Here is a 22,613-nt window from a genome sequence, read left to right as displayed (position 1 = left end):
AAAAAAAAAAAAAAAAAAAAAACTGGAGGGATGCTGCACTGACACACACACATCCTCCCGAGAGACTCATCCCTTCAGGGAAAACTGTGATCACTGCTATGTACGCTTGTTTGTGAGTGTGTGCAAGAGTGGAGGGGGGGCCACAGTAGGTGGTGTCTGTATGAACTATCACACAGTTTATTTATGACGGCTCCCCTACTGATGGAGAACAGCAGGCTAGCAGCTCAGTGCTTTTCAGTGCTCTTTATGGGCTGTTTTGTAATTAGCTTTTTGACTAGTGATTTGACAAATCCTGTATGTTTTCTTCTACCTCCTCGTTGTCCTTTTACAAAATGTATATTTAAAATGTAATGACGTCAAACAGATGGAAAATTGTTTTGACATATTAATCTAATCATCTAAGAAAATTAGTAAATTGGCAAATTTGCATTTTAAATTTTGTTTTCTTTCACAATGCAGTGTTGAGGTAGGTCAACATCATGAGGTCATACCAGTTACTTGATTTTGGAGGACGCAATACTGCCAGAAACTGTGTGAAAAAAGGCTCATAGCACACCATAGCCTCGTTCACATTGAGCAGTCTGGTCCAGTGTTTTGAGCGTTCCTGTTATAAAATTGACCCATTAAGATGGATCAAACCATTTTTGGGCCCCCATTGGTTGTAGGTTCATAGGGGTCGCCGTGGTGCAGTGGTAGGGCAGTCGCCCCTTGATCAAAATATTGTGGGTTCAATTCCCACCTTGGCTACCCATGTGTTGAAGTGTTCTTAGGCACTTCCTATTTGAAACGCCAGGGAAGAGGGGTCACTCGTCCAGTCTTCATATACAGTCAATGATTCTTACAAAACAGCCAATCTGCAAATGTATCCCAGATTGTTATTTCTTGCTTTTGTATAATTCTCTGTAGTATTCTTTGTGCCTGATTCAACACTGTTGAGCCCAGCGCGATCCATCTGCACACAATCTTTGCAGACATTAGCTGATCTAATCACGAAAAAATGAATAAATAAGTGTAGACGCGGCGTGATTCTCACGGACTCTTTAAGATGTTTCATGTGCACGAAACAATGGGGAAAGAGGGGTCCCGAGAGTGTCAGTTTGAAATGTGACACCGTGGGCTAAAGTAATCCTAAATAGCCAATTCAGATCTCATTTGGAAGCTGTTTTCTTATTTATCCTCGGCGCGCTCTGGCCAATCGGCGGCGAGCATGTGGAGCATGTGAGGTGTGGGCATTGTGTAATCGATTGGGAATACTCTGCCTCGGCGCATGGCGAGATGAGGGAACGAGAGAGTGGAATGAAAAGTGTTTTATGCAATTTCAGCTCGACTTACTCAACTGTTGTGCCGGTTGCCTAGTAACTGTGATACTCTGCCATACAAGTGCACAGACTCTAGTGTATAAGACTCCCCCCTCCATTTTTTTTCCCTTTTCTTCTGTCTTTCTCCTTAAAGCGATAACCTCAGGTGCTGCAAGTATCTTTATGAAAAGCTAGCACTCGATCGTTTTTGTGTTTTAACTTGTTCAGATCATCAGAGCCACAGTGATACTGGGGGGAGGCAGCAGTGGGCAAAGTCTGACAGGCAGAGGGAGTTTTCCACCCAAACAGTTGGTCTCGTGTGAACGGCAGCGCAAGCAGAAAGGGTGTCCTCTTCCTCCGCTGCTTCCTCTCCTTCTCCAGTGACGCATCAAAAAAACCTCTAAGAGTGAATCAAACTCGATCCATCTCTGATTGTATCTTCTGCTTGCTCCCTAATCGCTTGCCCACTGTTGTGTGCCATCAGGGATGCCAAAGACCAGATATTTATAGAAATGAGGAGAAACAATTTACCACAAATCGCTGGATAGAAAACATCATTTTTTTTTTTTTATTTGTTTGTTTATTTGTTTTCTCTCCATGCGCGCCTCTCTCTCGTGTTGTGAGCTAACAATGTAGAATCATCTCCATTAGTCAAACCACTTTTGGGAGGTTCTGTCAAAATGTTTGGTTGGGTGTTTTTGTGAAGATGCTGAAGCGGCTAAGGTGTAGCGGTGGCGGTCTGTGTTTCCTTTACGTGTTACTAAAAAGGTTGGGTGTTATTGGGAAAATGCTAACATGTAGCGATTTTTTTAATGTTTATTATGTGTTCACTAAGAAGGTTGAATTGTGAAGAAGCTAACACAGCTAACATGTAGCGGTTTTGAACTGTTTTTTTATGTGTTACTATCAAGGGTAAGAGTTAGCGTAGTCACAGTAACATTTGTTTTAGTGGTAGTCCTAAGTGTAAAGAGCTGTATTTGAATTGATAAATACTTTAATCTGTCATGAGATAAACTTAGCATGTGCGTAGAAATTTAAGGTATTGCGGTTCACGTTATCTTTTGTTATCATACAGGCTAATATCGCAATGACAATAAACGTTAGATTTATTGTGCCAGTCTATTGCTAACATGTAGCAAACTGACTCTTGATAGGGTTATATGAAAATCCAAAGGAATCCACACGTTTACCCTGAGGGGAACCGTCAATCCCTGTTGCTGTTTTTTATTTTAATTTCTTTATAAAAATTACTCTTTGAGACAGAGAATGAACCCAATTGGTCCCAGTAATTTCTGTGGAACCCGCATGGAGATATTCTTTGTTCTCTGTGACTGTTTTTCCGGCTCACTGGAGGCATTCCAGTAGATCCATCAGTCTGGCAAAGCAGAGGAGTGGTCCCCCATGGGACGTGCATGCAGACACAAAGGCCCATGCGTACCCCTCTGTAAGACGTCCCGTCTGTTTATTTGACCTTCCTGTTGGGTTGAGAAAGCGTCTTAAAGGTGGCACTCCGGAGCTGGTCCTCGAGGCCTTTGTTTTTCTGCACGGGGTTTATGGGCTTCCATCGGTTAAGCGCCACATCCAGATTGCTGTCAGGCGAAAGCGGGACTTTTTCTAACCTCTCAGAGTTGAACGATTCGTTTCAGCGCCCCGACAGACGATCTGTTCTTTCCTGCAGCCCTCTAACAGCATGCTCTCTCTTTTCTCTTCTCTTTCTCCCCTGTTTTCCGCTGCCTTCCTCGCTTGCTGTCCATCCAAACCTTCCTCTGCACTTGGCGAACGCAGTGATGGCTTCAAAAGGCAGAGTTCAAGGTGAGTCCTGGGTTCTGCTGCTCCTCTCTCCACCTCACTTTAACCCTTTAAGCTCGGTGATGTCGCCGGCGACACCTAAATAACACACTCTGACTTTTAACTCCTCACCAAGAATCCGCTGATTCTGGCACTAAAAGACAACTGTCCTTGAGAATTGTATTCATAAAAGATAAAGTTGTGGACAAATTAATACTTTGTGCACAATTTTTCAAAAACACAACATTTAGTTAACGTTTAATATGTCTGTTTTGAATACGACTCTTGCTTGTCTTGAATACGAAATTCCACAACTTCAACAACTTCTGGGTCTGAAACTATCACCAGTGACAATAGCATTTCATGCTAGGCTATAAAGCCGGGGTTTCAAACTCAACTCGGGGCCGTATGGGGTTCCATTTGTGCAATAAAAAAGGTTTTTGTGTCCACTGTCTATATCTTTGGTCCATTGTCTAATGGAACCCCATACAGCACTATCTGCATTTATTATGTGTGAAAAGTCGTTTTCTCAAAAAAATAAAAAAATAAAAAAAAAAGAGAAGAGTAAGGAAGACATGAATGTGGTCTGGGAAGGCGGGTGTCAGGTTTTCTACCGTAAAGGTTTCCCTGTTTCAAGCCCAGTCAATGTCAAAAGCTGTATACCCCACCGTGATTGGTTGGTTCGTCAGCTCCACACGAACCACTGTAAAAGTTCCATTCATACAAAACACCCCACCAACATTAAACTTTCATATTAAAAGTGCCGCAAAATATTGTCTTGGGGGCAGCAAATGGCCCGCGGGCCGCCAGTTTGAGACCCCTGGTATAAATGGTTTAAGGAGGGGGCAGGACATTTCTGAAGTGCAGTTTCCTTAAGCACGGCTGAGCGAATGGCGGCCCCTGGTTTGTGGGCAGGTCTTGAGAAGCATGTACCTCTGGATGCTGCTGCCTGATTGGGCTTGGATCCCCCGGCTTGGCTGGGTTTGACGGGGCGCCTCAGCCTCGCCTCCAACCGGGGAGACCTGCAGGCCGCCTGGGGCCTCAATAAATGTTCTTGCGGGCTGGAGGCACCCCCACTGAGAGGCTCTCAGATGACAGGCAGGATGCACTCAGTGTAGTTAAACACGCATGTGCAGTTGTGTATGTATCGGAGGATGTTCTATTGGCTGCATGTCAATCATGTGACGTACTTCATGGTGAGGATGATGAATAACTGACAGATTTTTTTTTTTTATTTATTGATGGCCCGGATCTACGCACACATTTTGGGGCAAATGTGGTCCACAGTAAAATTTCAAGTTCTTGTTATAAAATCAACAATATGCAGCTCCAAGTCCTTTTTTAAGAACTTTAATTTCTCGATAGTGTTGACTAAATGACGTTATAAGCCGCTGTGAACCTGTGGCAACAACTTGTGCCTACTTGACCTTCAGAATTTTAAGGATCAAACGAGAAGAACAAATTAATTTGTGTCTGTGATCAAAACTACAGTAGTTTGTAGCTTTGAATAAGGATATTTTTTTATTATTTCCTTGTTGAAATTACTTAAATTAGAAGTTCACAGAATAATATGTTACATTTCATATGAAGCCAGACTTAATGTTGACAATATTGACTGGCATTTTATTTGTGGTCTTCAAAACAAGAAACATATAGCAAAAATTTTGGTAAAACTTGTATTTACACGTATTTCTGGAAAAATGAAAAGTATTCTATTGCAATAACCTTTTCATTAGTGGTTGGCCCTCGTAGATTTTTAGCTCTCCAAATTTGGATCTGATTGCAAAAAAATTAGAAGACCCCTGAGTCTCTGAAACCAAATGAATTCTGTATCACACATTTCCATTGAATTCAAACTGATTCTCATTCAAAACTTGAACCTCTGAGGCTTTAAATTGAGTTATTTAAAAATTTTGATGAGTTCTAGTTTTAAAATTTGTCTTTTTTAAGTTTTTTTTAATCATTGAGACAATTTTCTTCTTTGTGAACATTTAACTTTTAATAACCAGTAAAAAGTTGTTTTCACCACACAGAAGATCGTAACATTTGCTTTTACTTTAAGACTTTTAAAACAATTGAAGGTGAAAACACATTTTATTTGGAGCATAATTACACAATCAAGTTAAAAGCAAACCTCCATTGACTCACTGTATTAGATAACAGTCAAGTCTCAGTAAATGTAAAAAAAAAATTCTTAATATTGTACCTTCTTTAATGAAATAATATCAAAGGTTCTGCTGAATGAAGTGTCACTTCTGGCCTTGGTAGAGCGATTTGTGAGCGCCTCCGAAGCCTTCCTCATCATACAAACGCTTTTTTTTTTTTCTTTGAAAACTCGATTCAGCCTCGACTCTTTCAACTCCACGAAAGTCCGTCTGGGGCTCGGTGAATAGAAAGTAGCAGACAAAAGCGGAAAAATCTGTGAAAAGTTCAGCTTTTGCTCAGACCAGCCTTTCCTAAAGAGACAGAAATATCACTGTAGTGAACAAAGAGAAGTGGGATTTTTGACTTTTTGACCAATTATTTATGCAAATAGTTTGAATTTTATAATTCTGACCTTAATTAAGATAAAAATTTAGAGTTAAACACCCTAAAATTCAAAAGAGTTTTTAAAAAAAATGTCTTTAATAATATTTAAGGATCAATTTCTCCATATGTTTCTGGTTAAAAATGTTTTTCTTTTAGTCAGATGCTATAAAAACCCCATTATATGCTCAAAATCTTTGTTTTCAAAGTTTGCCTCTTTAGCCGCGACATGCCGCTCATCTCAAAGACCGTCGCCTTCTTACATAGCTTTCTCCCATGCAGATTTCTTCCACCATCTCATCAGTTGCAATACTCGTTACAACGTCAACATGACTTTTTTTTTGTCTTCCCTTCACTTCGCTACAAAACCATTTCTCATTTTCCCGCTGTGCCTAAATGTGTAATTAATTTCCCTGCCTGATCTGCATCCAGCTGCATGTCTGACTGCAGCATCTCCTTCAGTGCCGAGTCTCTCCCGTATTCAAATCCATCTCTGTCCCACTGTGGCACCATGGAGACTTCTTTGCGCTGTTAGCAGGAGAGCACAGTCTCAGCGTTTGCTTTGTTTTTCTTGCGTTTTAATTAAGGTTCTCTCTCTTTTTTTTTTTTTTTTTTGAGGAAAATTTGACAATACCTTTGCGTACAGAATACAGATGTGGAAAAAGACGATAAACTTAGCAAAAATGATAATCTATGACATGCTCTGATCTAAAAGATTTCATGTAGATTCATCCTTTCTGTGTTTTAATTGCTTAACTTTTAAATATTTCTGCCACATTTAGTAAATTCCCCCACGTTCCAAACCTTTTCCAAAAGACTGAATATTGTAATTTGCATGTTGCATAGAAACTAGTTTTATTAAGATATGTTCGAAACGTGTTTTTTGGGGGGTTAAAAAGGCCTTTTCCTCCTTTGACTTCCAGATTGAAGATCGTTAAAAAAACAAACTGAATGGAGCAAAGCGAAGTTTACAGACCAATCAAACATTCTGTGTCCGTTACACAAAAAAAAAGTGAAACATTGATTAACCAAAATGTTGTAATTTGTTACTTTCATTATTAGTTTTCATCAAATTAAAATTTTCAGTTGATGTTTACTCAACCTAAAATTGTATTCCGATAAAACAAATATTTTTAAATGTAACAAAATAAATAGCTTTTCTTTACTGATCCAATGTTTCACTTTTTACAGTGTAACGTGATTATGTCATCATCTAGTTATTCTAATTAAAAATTGTTCCATTTTGTTTTTTTTTTTTAATTAACACACTCAAACTCTGGTTTCAAAACGGATTGACAGGTAAAAGATAAACCTTCAGAAAAGCCTCAGTGGGTTTGTTCCAACAAAAATCAGGCTTTTTTTAACTAATGAAAACACTCCTTGAAAATGGATTTACCAATGGTGAATTTGGCTGTATAAGAAAACTGGAGAGAGTAACCCCTCCCCCTTTGCATTCCAAACAGGAAGTACCTGCTGGCTCCAAGTAGCCAAAATACCATAGACTTCTATTAAAAAATAAATTGCTATAACTTAGTTTTAACATTTGTCAGAGTAACCGTTCTTGCTCTAGTACTTTTTTTGTAATATAATCTTGTGAATCCAAATTTTTTAAATTTGTTTTTTTCGTAGTGCAAGTTAAAGCCTGGCCTATCAGATGCTTTAATAAAAGAAGGTGGTCGAACGTTCAAAATGTTTGATTGACAGATTCTCTCTCGAGCATGATTTTAAGTGGAAGGCGTGTGGACTTTCCAACAAGCTCACTCCTGATTGGCGAGAGTGGTTGCCATGGAATTATTGACTCAAACTGATTTGAACCAATCACTGCTTACTGGTTCCAAGATGGCGACTAAATTTGTTTCAATTGGTTGGACCCAAAAGTAAGTCATTTTCTATGGTTGACATCACACTCACTCACTCAGTCCAGTTCTCAAATGGTTTTTCACCGATACCGAAGGGTCATGTGACCAGATGCAGCACCTCCCTCCTAAATGGAATTGTTAGTAGGAGCTGATTAACTGGGGCTTATCTCTTGTAAAGGATACGAGATGTGAAATCCTTTCTTTTTATTTCGAATAAAAACTTGCTTGTATGACGTTTGCACAAATTCACAAAGAATGTGTCGCATACATGCAGGCAGGACTCCACCGCTGTCACTTGTTTCTTGGCAACAGGTGAGTCTGCCAAAGCTGATCCTCCTTCATTGATTCTTATGTGGCGTGTCAGAGCAAAAACGCTCAACAGAACCTGCATTCAGAGATTCAGCCAAGATGACGAACGAGCATTATTATAATGAGGGCTCCACAACTGAAGAAAATGAGGCTAAGTTTAATAAATTAGTCTTAATGTCATATAAATGCTTTGATCCTCAAAAAAGTTTAGCTAATATATATTTACATGTGAACCAACCCAATACTTGCTGTTTTCTCCCAAGATTTCAACCATAAAAAGTAAGATGAGCCTGAATGTCTGGTTAAAAAAGAAAAAAAAAGTTTTAATTTTGCAGCCAATGGGGACAAACAGTTCTGAGGGACAAGATACTCTCTCAAGTGGACAGTAAAGACTGTTATTTGTCTTGTCAGACAAGTTACAAGATTCAAATAGTTTTTTTTAGACAGATTGAAGCGTCATGAGCCTGGAGATCTGGTGTCAGTCCTGGCATTGTGAGCAGTGACTTGGGCTGAGAGAAAACACAGCAGTGGAGTCAATTTGACAAGAGCCAGAGGATAAAAGCTGTACTTAAAAGAAAATAATAAAAAAAACTTGCTCTTTTTGCCCATTGCGTCCTGCTGTGTAGCCCCCCAGGGAGGGTGGAGAGCAATCTCCCAGATCTCTCCAAACCTTATATGGGCATTTGAATCATATTTGATACAGAGGCTTCTGAGGACCATATCTCATTAGCATGATCAAAAGTTCCATATTGATATAATGTGGTCCATGTTTTCTGCCGTGTATTTCATCATCATTCCACTAGGGGCAGTAGAAGGGCTTTTCCTGCTCGATTAAAAATGCCTGACTTCATGAAATCTCAAAAACACTTTCGGTGGGAAATAGTTTAGCTAGTTTTCAGAACTTTATGGTGAGAATATCCTTTGTTATTCATTTTTAAATGACTACATTCTGTGTTGAAAGAATGTAAATCTGTAAATAATTAATTATTTGTAATACAGTTAAATCGTGTAAAAATGTGTGCATCCAATTTTAGACAGTGGGTAAAAATAAGGTGTTTTTTTCAGTCAGGTCAGCATCCTAAGCTAACATTGTTGTTAGCAAAAACTTACTAAATCACCCAACGTATCAAGCTACATGTTAGCTGTATTCACACTACCTGTAACCCCCAAACTTGTTTGCAACACGTAAAACAACAAACTGATGCAGCTGAAAACAAATTACTGTGTTAATTCCCAAATTTGTTAATAACATGTAAATAGTCCGATAATGCTACATGTTAGCCATGTTAGCGTACTCACAATATGTCATTTGTGAGTATGCAACCTTGGACCCAACTATCTTTGCAGCTCGTATAAAACACACTGATACCACTAAAACAAACGCTATTGTGACTAAGCTAATTCCTGACCTTGTTACTAACAAGTAAAAAAAATAAAATTCCGACACTGCTACATGTTATTCACATTAGCGTATTCACAATAACACCCAACCTTGTGTGTAAATACCAAAAAAACTGACAACCTATTAAGACAAATGTTACTGTGACTACGCTAACTTCTGATCTTGACAGTGACAAGAAAAAATAAACACAATGTTATTGTGGCTACACTATGCTAACTCCTAACCTTTATAGAAGGGCTACACCGCAACATGTTAGCTGCATTAGCGTATCGCAGCTTGTTAGCTGCGTAGCTTATGCATAATGCCTCTAACTTGAAAAAAACTGTCTGAACCTGCTAAAACAAACATCACTGCGGCTATGCTAACTTCCATCATTAATAGGAACAAGTAAATTGGACAAAAAAATGGAAACATGTTCAAACATCTTAATATGTTAGCGTATTCACAATACTTCTACTGCCCAACATTGTTTTTCAGTCTGTTAAGTAGCAGACAGATACAGTTGAAGCAAATGTTACTGTGACTATGCTAACTTGTGATCTTGACAGTGACCAGAAAAAATAAACACAGTCCAACACAGCAACTAGTTATCCTTGTTAGCCTACTCACAATAACACACAATCTTGTTTGAATGAAAAAAGACTGTTACCATAAAAAAAAATTTATTGTGGCTACACTACGCTAAATCCTAACCTTGTTAGTAGGCCGACCTCGCAACATGTTAGCTGCGTTAGCTTATTCACAATACTTCTAACTCCCAACTTTGTTTTTCAACTGCACAAATAAGACAGACCTATACAGCTTAAACAATTGTGATTGTGACTATGCAAGATTGTAACATGTAAAAAAGAATGCAGTGACACAGTATAATGTTAGCCATGTTAGCATATTTTCAATAACTGTATCAGCAACTCTTTAATAAACAGACATTTTGACATTTTAAAATCATCCTAATTCCAAAAGTGAATTTAAAGATAAATCTTTACAGGGAAAACTAAAGATGATTTCAGACATTGTGGTGTTGATGTGGGAATTTTTGGGGAGGTTTGCGGCGGTGGCAGCAGCGATTAGTCTGATTTCCCCCCGCGAACATCACCCTTTGCCTGCAATCATCCCTTTTCTCCCACTGCACGTTAAAGCATCAAAACACCAGCTCCTTCAAGTGATTAAAAGATGAGTAAATAAAACAGTTTTCGACAAGTGTGAAAAAGGAAAGACACAATAAAGCAGATTTGCATAACCCTGAGCTTTTAGGAGATGCGCTTCGCAAAATGTTAATTACCCAGAAAGTGTGTTGTTACTTTTGAGATTGGTTGAATTTATATTATAAGGAAATGTCAGGTCTTTTTTTAAATGCAGCCTTATAATGGAGTTGGGAGTTGAACACACAGCACACACACAAAAAACGTACAGGTGCTATTCGACACACCATTTTTACTCAAAGCATTATTTCAAAGGCATTTTTATTTCATTTTTCTTGACTTTAAAAAAAAATTCCAAACCTGTCTTCCTGGTCAAAAGACACTTCTCCGACATTGTTCCTTTTTCATTTTTTTCTGTTTTCGCCTCAGTCGTCTTCTCCATTCCGCCTTTTTTCTTCCCTCTTCTGTCAAATGTACTTCTCTGCCGAACTCACCTTTCGCTTTCAGCTTTTTTCTTCTTCTTCTTTTTTGCCAGAAAGGACTGTATGAAGTATTTATGAAGGCCAGGTTTACCTCTGTAATAAAACCCTGAGATGTCTGACCTTGGCCCTGAGAGGATAGCGAGATCCCCCCAGCCATTCTGGGCTGAAAAAGCCTGAGCTTAGGCGGCTTACACTCAGAACGAATGGAGGTTTATATCTCTGCCCTTTAAATTGATGTGCCTGAATCACGGACAGAAATACTTGGCAAATTATGTGTCTAGAAACACGTCTGGTCACCAATTTGTAATAAGTGTTTTTTTTTTTTATATAAATCCTGTCATATAGTATTGGTTTTGAGAAGACTTGTCTCACAAAAGATACGCTTGAAGCCACAAAAAAAAAAAAAAAAATGACAGGATGCTTGTTTCCTTTAGTGTAATACTTTGCACACATAACAAAGGGCTTTTAAAAATTGAGAATAAGCTGTAACTCTTTCATCCTGCCTCAAATACGATAAGGGTTTATACAAATATACTCCTCCTGTGTCCAAACTCCTATTGTAACCGTAAAATGTGTCCAACACAGGAGGTTTTCAGCTCTTACCTGTTTTCTCAGCTGCAGGACAGGACAAGTTAGAAAAAATAAAGTCCTCTTCATTTGACCACAATGGATGAGATGCACACCCAGCTTAAGGTGGAAGGCACCGGCAGCTGCCCTGGTCTAATTACTGTATGTAAATGAGAACAGCTCTGCAATAACCTGCAAACTCCGCTGTCGGAGGATTATTCTTCATATTTTCATATCAGAAACGTCTGTCCTGAGGTGGTTGGATGCTGGAATACAAAGGCAGCTCCACCTCCTGCAGGGCCTGCCTCCCATTTGCATACAGTAGGTATGGGGATCAGTGTGGAAGGAGCTGATTTAGTGCATGCACACACAAAATATCCCTGAAAAGGGACTTTGGAGTAAAATAGAGAAGATTATCCAATTTTCTGTCTTGTAAGAGTTAACCACATGTATTCTATGTAATAGTTCAAAATGTACTATCACTGGTAAAAATTGCCCTTATTGTGACAAAATTTTTGATCTACTGTTTCACTATACTGTAGTTGTATAGTGAAGCCATTACTGTTTTTCCTGGTCTAACTTATTTTTTTTTTGTTTAAAATTAAAAAGGAGAAACACTCAAGTTACTAATTTAATGTTACAGGAATAAAAATAAATAAATAAATACAAATCTTTAAATCTTCTTGTAAATTTTACATTTAGCCCAGAGATTTCGACGGTTTTATAACAAACAAACAAAACAAGGGGGGGGGGGGGTATTTAGATGAAAATTCAAAATGTTCAGCATACTTTTAGGACAAATAGGACTATATTGAGCACATTACTTTAAAAGAAAAAAAAACTTAAAACTGTAAATACACCTTTTAAAATTCACATAATGACATAATGGAGTTTTGATAAATACATAATGAGTTTTTATTTTAATTCAGAATAAAATACACTGTACGGCAGCGACAGCTTAGTTTCTGATGCGAGTTAGGAGTGCCACTGTGTTTCTCTATGCCTTAAAACCAGGAGTCCGCGCTTCCTCCATCATCCATAATAAACTCCTGCTCCGGATGATAATTATTCTCTGCGATTATCTTCTCAGGATTTATTTTTTGCTGCTTTTGAGTCAGCTGATGCCATTTCTCCATGGAGGGGCATGGAGAGAAAAGGGGGAGTAGCTGAGAGTCGCTCCGACTCTGCACTCCGCTATGCGGAGATACACCTCAGTACCGCAGCACCTCCTTCTGACACAAAAATGCCATACAAGTGTCTTGTGTTTTCAGAGTTTTTTTGAAGGAACAGAACAGTCACATGACAATCACATGACAGTCACAAGGAAAAAGAAAAATCAGCAAATAGTTGAAATCGCAAATAAAAAACTGCCAATATACGGGGCAGCTCTAGTATATATATATATATATATATATATATATATATATATATATATATATATTACGTATATACATTATATATACATATGTATGGTATATAATATATACATATAAAAATTAGAATATTTTCATCGTTTTGATGCCTCATGCTCATCAGATTAGGCAGAACAAAATCACAGTAAATGGTTGCATCATACCTCTAAGCTTATCTTTTAGAGATAAGGAGCATATTTGAACCCTCATCCATCAGCTTTTATTAATACTGGATTGCAGTTTTATTAGTTACATGAAAAATGTTGAAGAAGGCAAGAATGGATTGAAATATTAAAAATTGGCCTGTTTTCATATTTTTTGCGGGGTTCTTATGTTTTAAATGTTTATTGCAGCTGTTAAAGTGTATATTTATATGGTTAGATAGTAATATGTCCTTTTGGTACTAAAATGTCCTAAAATTCCGCTCCCGAGAAATATCTCAGAGAACTATGCTGAAAAATTCCTTAGTAATTGTACTAATATGGAGAGGCTGTATGTGAATATTCTCACTTTACAACATATCAGTTTTAATGAAACCGCACGTATGTTTGATTAATGTTCAGTACAAATCCATATCAACTTGACACTGCTTCATATTTTCCAATTTACATGTCTTGCGTGACATTTTAAAGAGAAACGTAGAACACGATTAAACCCTTTTTTTTTCTTCTTCCTTTGCGATTTAAACAGCGACGACATTCGCCATACTTCTAACAGTCTTTTTCTCCCTGGAACATGCAATGTAATTTCCTGGTGAAAAGGTCATATCAAAAATAACACTGTTCACACAACATGTTCTTGAGAAAAATGGGGGAGTTTGTGTAAAAATTTGTTGGGGTGGAAAAGAGGAGTCACAGAGGGAGGGACAGTGAAGTTGACTTTTTCAGTTATCTGGCTTAAAAAAACCTTTCTTGAAATTCTATAAAAAAATTATTTTCATTTTTTTTTTTTTTTTTTTTGATCTACTATCAGTATTCCCTTGATACCTTAAGCCAGCAGAATGTGCGAAATTCTAAGGAGTTTGCTTGCTCAAGGACTCTTTGACAGGATACATGTCTGGTTGATAAATTCACACCAGATCTTGAGATGATCAGACTCTCGACCTTGTACCGTCTCTCCAATTACAGGGGCCGTGGCGCTGCCAAACGCTCACAAAAATCAGTCAGTCTGAAAAGCTCGAGTACCCAGCTGCGTAGCCACCTGTGTAACCTTATAGACACTAACTGGTGCTGCCAAAGCTGTCATGTTCCATGTAGTTCTCTCCATCTCGTTCATGCACTTCCTCGTGCGATGTTTTTTTTTTTTTTTTTTAACATGGAACCACTTGAAGTGGCATGTGAGAATTTCTGAGGACATGTTTCTAACAAACAAGAGTCTGCAAAGAAAACAGAATCTACCAAAAATGATTTTACACATACATTTTTTAAAGCGAGATCGCTGATTTAATTCTTTTTGCTTGATCAAAAGAAAATAATCACACAAAAAAAACAGCAGAATTTTACTTACACTTGTTATAAGGTGAAGTCATTTATTGGGTATTTGTACTTAAATGCCTTTAAAGGAAAGGCTATAAAGATAAAAGTTTAGGAATAAACACAATCCATAGTGTGCCTTAGCACCTTGGTCCCCTATACTTCCAGGCTGAAGTTGGCATCTTGCCTTTTTTTTGTTTCTGTTTTCCCTTAACTTTAAAGGGAATAGCTAATCATCATCTGCAAAAAATCTCTACTGGTTTAAACTTTCTTTGTGTAATAGTTTAAATATATCGTTCATTAAAATTAAAATCGAGGTTTTCCCTTAACTTTGCCCTTAACCTCCAAAGTGGACGCTAAAAACCAAACACCAACTTCGGTTTTGTTGTGGCGGTTAATACAATTAGATAAAAAGATAAAACCGTCACAAAAACTATGATTTTCTAAATAAAATAACAAACATGAATCAACTTTATTAACAGCGTATCATTTTAGAGAATCAGTAGCCACACATTATCCAGAGTAGGCTTGCTGTTGGAACTACTGTCCCAATAATTTTAAGGACAGCTCCTGGTTTTTGTCTGTTTAATGTAGATTTCTTTTATTTTGAAGTCAAAAGCTGTTCTTCTGTTTCCTCACTCAACTTTTCAACCTTTACTAGTTTGGGGATTTCAGTCCTTTATTAAAATAATTTACGAAGGTCCCCATTGAGTACATGTACTTGAATTGGACGTCTAGACATGTGGATGTAAAGAAGAGAATGTTGTTGTTCGCCAGAAAAAAAAAAGTGCAGAAATAGATAATAAATGAAACAGAAGTTGTGTAGTTGTGTATTTTTTACCAGTACCAAGTGACCTACAGACTGATATTGGTGTTTAGCCTGGGTGTTTGGGATCCTAACATGTTTGACCCCCTAAAACAGGGGCATCCAAATCCAGGTATCAAGACCCAGTGTCCCACATGTTTTCCAATCAACTTGCCATTCAAGCTCCTAATTGGCCAAACACACCCGATCCAGGTAATCAGCAGCAGATAACGCAGGATTTCTAAAAAAAAAACAAAAAAAAAAACAGAACAACGCCAGCCCTCAAGGCCGGGATTTGAAAACCGCTGCCCTAAAATCTGGTGTGATATGGTCGTGTTATCACCTCGTTCTGGTCTCAGGCAATATCAAGTGAACGATGGTGCCAAACTTGTGTGATCACTAAATGTGTCAAAGTTTAAGGTTTTCTTTAGAAAATTAAAGTCCCATTAGTTGTTACACACCTAGATGTGTGAAATTTGTTCTCCACATTTGACCAATCCTATGGGGGAGCGGTGAGCTGCAGACACAACCGCAGTTGGGAACCATTTGATAGTTTAACCTCCAATCCACCCCTTAATGCTGAGTGCCAATTAGGGAAGCACTGGTACTGGCACTAGTATATTGTATGTTTAACCCTTCATACCGTATGGCACCATTTTTCTATGGACTCCACCTAATTTAGCATCACATTAAAAGAAAAAAAATTGAAGAACATTTTTATAAAACTGGAAATAAAGTTGATATGAAGGGGTCACATCAATAGTCAATCTCAAATCATTATTTTGAGTACAGGGCAGTTTGACTTAAAACTTAGAAAACGCCCAATCTACCAAACTAGGCCTTAAAGGGTCGGTTGTTATGTTTTAAGGGTGTAAAACTACATTAAAAAAGCTACGATGAAACTATTATAAACTAATCCACAGTTGAGCTATCTGGGGTGAAAAGTAGAGACTTATGATTCAATCTGTCCTTCAGCCCAAGAACAAGACACGAGGAGATATTATCAACAAATAACCCATCTTCTTGGTCTAAACTCAACAAACAATGGAAGATGTACTTTGTGAAAAATCACCTCTGGATAGCAAAAGGAACAGGAGCAAAGAATTGTATTTTGTAGACTTTCATTTGGGCACACCAAAGCCAATTTCAACACCGCTACGTCTCTATGTGAGCCCCGTCTCTCTCTGCCTAAAACTGTGTCCTCTACTTTCATGGGCTGTTGCGAGAGAGAATCAGGCCAAATGTTTGCTGAAGTGTAAAGATGTACAACCGGGCTGGATGTGTGTTTCCATCAACATGAAAATGCTTCTATCTGTGTCCTTGTGCTGACTTTCTCACCATACCCGCCTACACAGCTCCCTCTGCTTTTGATCTAAACCCGCCAAAAACCATTCTACATCTTTCTTCAGTCAAATACTTCAGTAGGAACTGGTGTTGGTAAGACTGTACTCAAATAATTAAAACATTTTTTTATGCTCAAGCAACATTTTCGTAAGTTATCCTGATCGATAGTTGTGTCTAACTGACTTAAACTAAGTAAATGACACTAATTAAATCCGTGGTTTGCCTTTATCCCTTCTGTAATCGTGTATTCTTAGCCATACTTCATTGCTCCACGGCTCACTTGAGCTTCACTTTGGGTATAAAGGTCAGCGGCTCCCAGTGTCTGTGTGTCTGTCTGCTTGCGTTGCTCTCTTGTTTCTCTGCGTCCTGAATGCCTAAATAAGAACTGCTTGTAGACTCGGGTGCTCTTCTTGAAAGGTCATGAGAAAGTGCAGACAGTAAACATTCAGGATACTCTCATATTCTTATCAGAATTATTTGTTCAATCGTTCTGATGTGCTGGGGGAGACAAGTGCCTTTTGCACAAAAGGTACTTGCTTTCTCTCTATTGCTTTACCGTGAAAAAAAAGGCAGTTTTGAGAAAACTGCAGGTGGTTTAGGTGAAGCACCCATAAGTATTATGAAGCGCCTTAGGCTATAATGATTGGCTTAAACAAAAGAAAGCCTAGATTATGTGAGAGTCATTGTATCACAATAGGCTATAGTATTTTTTTTATTTACGGTGTAGTACTTATGAGGACAAATCAAAGCGGTTTATCTGGTTTTCTTAGCACTAACCTTGTAAACAGTGGAATGGAAATGTTTTTTTTTCTCCTTAACCTTTTTCCATTTTTCGATAAAGTAAAGGTCTCAATGATGTTTTCCTTGTGTATTGGACTAGCTGGGCTAATGCACTGTTCAAGTGCATTAACTAGATTAATGAATGGTGTAAATGACAGTTTATTTTATCAATAATGTGTCAATTAAATATTTTCTTCCAATTCAATAGTAACTAATGCCCCTTGAGTCAAACTATGAGTGGCTAAACCACATCTTGGATGATACAAAACACTGCATATTACTTTTCATTTCATTCAATTGTCCTATATTGTCATGGTTCAACCTGCTCCTCCTTCCTACAGCCACCATTGGGAGCACTCACCTGAATTCTGACCACCGCCATCTGCCTTCACTCAGGACTCTGATCACTCTCAAATGTTTTCCATCTGCTCATCACCTCCACAGTATTTAGTCTGGCTTTCACATTAGCTCATTGCGAAGTCTTGTTTGCTCTGCATACAGTCTGAGCGTTTACTTCTATGCCTGTCTCTTCATAGTCTGACTCCTGCCTGCCTCCACAATTCCCCGCCTCGCCCCTGTGTTTTGACCAAAGCCTGTTTTTGACTACGCCTTGCCTTGTTTCATCATTAAAACTTCGTTTGCACATGGATCCACACGCCTCTGCCTCTTCATCACACCTATATTGTATATGCACACATGAATCTTTCTTTATTAAGGAACCTCCTTTTATTTTCGTCTATGAGTTAGAATTTTCTCATGCAACTTTATATGAATGAAATTAGATTTTTTACAACTAGCAATGTTAAATAAAATTGCCTTTTTTAACATTGCTTTTAACATTTTTTAATAAAAATAAAATTAATGAGCATGTATGCTGGACTTTTTTAATATATATAGTTTGTTTGTTTATCCAAACCAAATTTTACCTGGTCAGCATTGTTGAGTAGTCTCAACCCTTGATTGCTGTAAAAGGTTAAGGCCAATAAATCTGACCCCACCCTTAGCCAGAGACCTTTCAGCAAAAAAAAAAAAAAAAGGAAGAACCGTCAAGATGAAAAGACAAGGAAGCACTAGAAGATACAGAGAATATGAAAATTAGTGACAAGAATGTGGAAATGCCACCCTTCAGGAATCAACCAGTGGAAGGAATGTGACAGGGAGGGAAAAAAGAAGCAAGAAAGGGAACTGAAAGGAATAGATTTGAACTAGAAAACCCAGCGCAAGAAGCTGAAAGTAGGAGAAAGAGTTGAGTTGAAGTTAGCAAAGAACCTTAATTTAGACATGGAAATCAGGAGAGAACAGCTGCCTTCTTTCCCCAGGAGATACATTTAAATCAGGTCTGGGTGGCCAGAGGGGAAAATGGAAGGACCTACTCCACTGGCCAATTAGGCGCACTGAACAGTGCGCTGCTCTAATATAACCATCATTGTGGTCCCTTCAGTCCTTTTTGTCCCAGGGGACACGTATTGCTAGACACTGATGCAGGGCTTAGACAGAGGGATCCCAGGACTTTTTTGCACCCTTACAGAGGAAAGGAACAAAGGAAATAAATCCTTTGACCTTCAACAAAACCTTAACTCATTCGCTTAACACAAAACTAATTTCCCATCTCACCTTTCAAAACATCGTTAGACCAGGAATGCCCAACCGTCGAGATCTGCCACCCTTCTCCGCTCTGCTTTCTCCTGATTTGCTGACTCAGGTGTCTACCCAGTATAATTGACTGAACTTACCATATCCAGGTACTGGATATGGTACAAGGCAGATTTAAAAGCCTTCATTCTTTTAAAAAAATCAACATTGTACCTTATAATGCAGAGCGCCTTATATATGGAATAATTCTGATTGTGCTGACTGATGTTGATCAAAATGTCCGGTTGGCTGTTGTTGGGAATTTGCTAACATGGCTAACATGAGGTGTGTTGCACTGTTCTTATTTTTTATGTTACAAACAACATTGGTAGTTAGTGTTGCTATTTTACATGTTGCGAAAAGGTTGGGAGTTAAGCTACAGCTTTTGTAAGAAAGCTTACATGTAGTGGTGTCGGACTGTAGGTTTTTTATGTGCTACCAACAAGATTGGCGCAGCAGGTCTTTGAGTTCTGCTGGTTTGTTTGGTTCTTTTTCCTCTTTATGTCCTCAGCAGTCTTGCACTGCTTGGTTTTGCTATTTTAGTTTGGAGTCGGACCCCTGCAGTCTTTATTTGCTTCGTTTGTTTTTTTTGTTTTGTTTGTTTTTTTTTGTTAGTTAGATCATTATAGGCAGTCTTAGCATGGAGCTATTGATTTCGATGGTCAATGTGGCTGGGTCAGTAGTCTCCCTGACTTTTCTATGTTTGGCCAAGGATCCAATCCCTTTGTTTTGCATTTCTATTTTTTAACCAGCACAATAACTTCTTTTTGCTTTACAGGACACAGTTTCCTTTGTCTATATCAATAAACTGTGTTCCTCATGATCTTGGTGTTCGGTTTCATAATGTTATGGTCCACTTTTTGGTCTTCTCCCTAGATTGAGGCCGGTGTGTCTATTGGGGCCGTAACAGGGATTCGGGCCTGGGGCACCTGGGGAGAGGGGGGGGTCCCTGCATGGTTGAGCTCCCACTCAGCATGCTACCTGTTCCCTTTGCCCCTTGGTCAAGGGGCCATGGGGGCATGACCTGCCGCTTCGTTTCCAGGTCTAGTATGCTTGAAGTTGGTTGCTCCTGGGACTCTGTCTGAAATACACATCAGGAAATACACAGTCATTCAGTTTACCTGCTCATTCATTGCTCACAATGCTCATGCATGGTGGATGTCTTATTTGTTTATTTGTTAGACGCGCAGTCCCACGTATTCACGCCTGTGTGGATGAAGAGGTGCCGGTCCGAGTGGTGTGTGACAGGAAGTCTCCTATAGATACTGTAAATTTGTATAGATATGCTTAAGACTATGTTATGGAGTGTTTGTATGTACGAGTAACAACGCATGTAATGTAATTTACGTACGACACTCGTCTTATCCCATGAGCTTGTATTGTCATCTGCCCCACCCTCACCCACCTCGTCCTGTCCAAACGGCTGAAACTCAATAAATAGCAAATGAATAGCAAACAACCGGACTGCAAAAACAAAACCTCCATCCCAAGAGGCTCTCAGCTGCGATCTGTATGTATTTGCCATCAGAGCAAACTTTTTTTTTTTTCTAGAGTTACAATTAATGCAGCTAATAAAGTATCCCTGACTCTTTTGTTTTGCTTAATGTGCCTTATATATAAGTTTAAACATAGACCATTCATTGACGATGGGCTTTATCACCCGACAGTGCGGAAAATAAGGTAATCAGTGAGACGAGAGTCCCTGAAACCAGGCAGGGGGGTAGAATTTGAGGAGAGGGGTTAGGTTTGACATCATATGTTAATGTGTAGACTCTTGTTTTCTCTCTGTTTTTTCCACCCTTTCAAAATCCCAACTTCTGATCTTTTATAAACTTATACGGAAGAGGCCCACCCGAAGCTGAATTCTCTGTTTCAGGTTGATCCTGTTCACAGTCACAGGTTTGATCACCTTCACACCTGGGAGCTGCCCAAACATCTTTATGGTCACAGAGCAATGCTCAAGATCATCAAATTGGGGTTAATGAGCACAGGGCAAACCCTGCGGGGCCCTTCCCCCCACCTGCCGGGATTCAATCTGGAGGGGATGGAGGGTAGATTTTGTGTACATTCGATACAGTACAGTACCAGTACTGTTCTTTTATTTAATTGTTTTACCTACAGACTCGGAAATAGCAGAAACCCAGAAAATGTTTTGAACAAGATTTATTTAAACTTTGTAAAATTCCTTAAAAGACTGACTCCCATGAAAATTGTGTTTCTGATGTTTTTAATGAGGTTTTTTTTTCTTTTTTTATTTTATTTTATTTTTTATTATTTATTTTTATTTTTTTATGATAATGGAGTATTTACATCGGGGTTCCCAAATTCAATTTACCGTGGGGCCTCTGAAGGTAGAGTCTAGTTGAGGATGGGCCGTATGGGTTCCAATTGTGCCAAAAACTTGTTTTTTCTTGCATCCACTGTCTATATCTTTGGTCCATTGTCTTTGTCTACTGAACAAGTTTATTGAAAATTTGTTCATGTTTATGTACAACTAAGCAATATTTTCTGTGTGTCCTGTGAAATAACAGGAGCTAGCAACTGTTGCTAAGGACTTTTCTGATGACCAGATCCAACAACAATAGTAAATATGAAGTTTTAACAAAGCAAATACAAAGCTATCATCAGAGAAGCGTGTAAATACTGTGGAAAAAGAAGATATCACTTAGTAGACATTAACTTTCACATTAAAGCGGGGGCTGCAAAATATCGACTTGGGGGCTGCAAATGGCCCACGGGCCTGCAGTTTGAGACCCCTAATTTACATTGCGAAAATTCAGATTAAAATGGGATTTGTGAGAATGTCTTTATTCAAATCGAGAATTAGAAGTGGAAAAAACGACCACACTCAGCATTTTTGTTGCATCAGTAATGTTAGATTAGGGTTGTGAAGGCTGTAAGCTAGGGGGGAAAGAATGTAAACACATGGATGACAGGAAGTGGGAGTGGACTTACTCCACACCAACAGGCACAACTCGGAGTCTCACTTCTGATGAACTCCAGCGGCTCTGCAGAGACTACAGTAAAGGCTTCCAAAGTGTTAGTTTTTCAAAATAAAAGTTTAGGGGGCAAAAATGGAAAAATTTCATAGTTATTATCCAACCACTTTGTTCTGCAACTTTTTTTAGTCAAGAGGTACTGTCTAAAATAGACACAACAATGAACATTAGAATGGAAATACGCTCCATTATGTATCAGTCGCTTTTAAAGTCTGGTGTCGCAGTAGCAGCATTAAGATCCAGCGTCAAAGCAGCTTTTTGAAAAGCTTTAAAAAAAAAAAAAAAAAAAAAATTCAGAATTTCAAATGTTATCAACAGCCCAGCAGGAAGGGTTTTTTCAGGCCCCAGCAGTGGCTGCTCCTCCTCAGCGGACATAATGCGAGAAAGCTAACCGCAGCTCACCCAATGCAAACAGACTGCTCAGTATTTCCAACACACTCAGCCTAACAACTGTCAGTGCTGTACACAGCAATACGCAAACATGAACAGATTCCTTCCTCTGAGGCAGCATAATGTCATAGAGCCACCAGAAAACAAAACACTTTTTGATTTTAATGAGTTTTTAAACTGAGAAAAGTCAATTTTAGCAAACGTTTCTTCAATTATTGACCCATTTTTATTTTGAAATTAATTAATCAATCAATTATTCCATCTTTAACAAACTGTTGACAAAATATCAATGATCTTTACTTCCTGTTTCAACCCATAAGCCACGCAGGCAGTTAAAATACCCTTTTATTTTCCATCCACTGACTCCAGAAGGAAGTGAAGGGCTGATTAAAAAAATAAAAAAAGC

General features: G+C 38.5%; 1 protein-coding gene across 3 annotated transcripts in view; it reads left to right on the top strand.

The window, feature by feature from the left end:
* The window catches only part of cadm2a (cell adhesion molecule 2a), a 295,844-nt gene that overhangs the window by 201,105 nt on the left and 72,126 nt on the right, over window positions 1-22,613 (top strand). For all 3 annotated transcript variants that reach the window (XM_024265919.2, XM_024265918.2, XM_024265920.2), the window contains exon 2: window positions 3,084-3,110. In XM_024265919.2, coding sequence (XP_024121687.1) covers window positions 3,084-3,110 — 27 coding nt within the window. The remainder of the gene's footprint in view (window positions 1-3,083; window positions 3,111-22,613) is intronic.

The sequence above is a fragment of the Oryzias melastigma genome, linkage group LG14, assembly GCF_002922805.2.
Source record: "Oryzias melastigma strain HK-1 linkage group LG14, ASM292280v2, whole genome shotgun sequence".
NCBI classification, from domain to species: domain Eukaryota; kingdom Metazoa; phylum Chordata; class Actinopteri; order Beloniformes; family Adrianichthyidae; genus Oryzias; species Oryzias melastigma.
The sequence above is the reverse complement of the archived record's forward strand: the minus strand, read 5'-3'. Positions and strand labels throughout refer to the sequence as shown.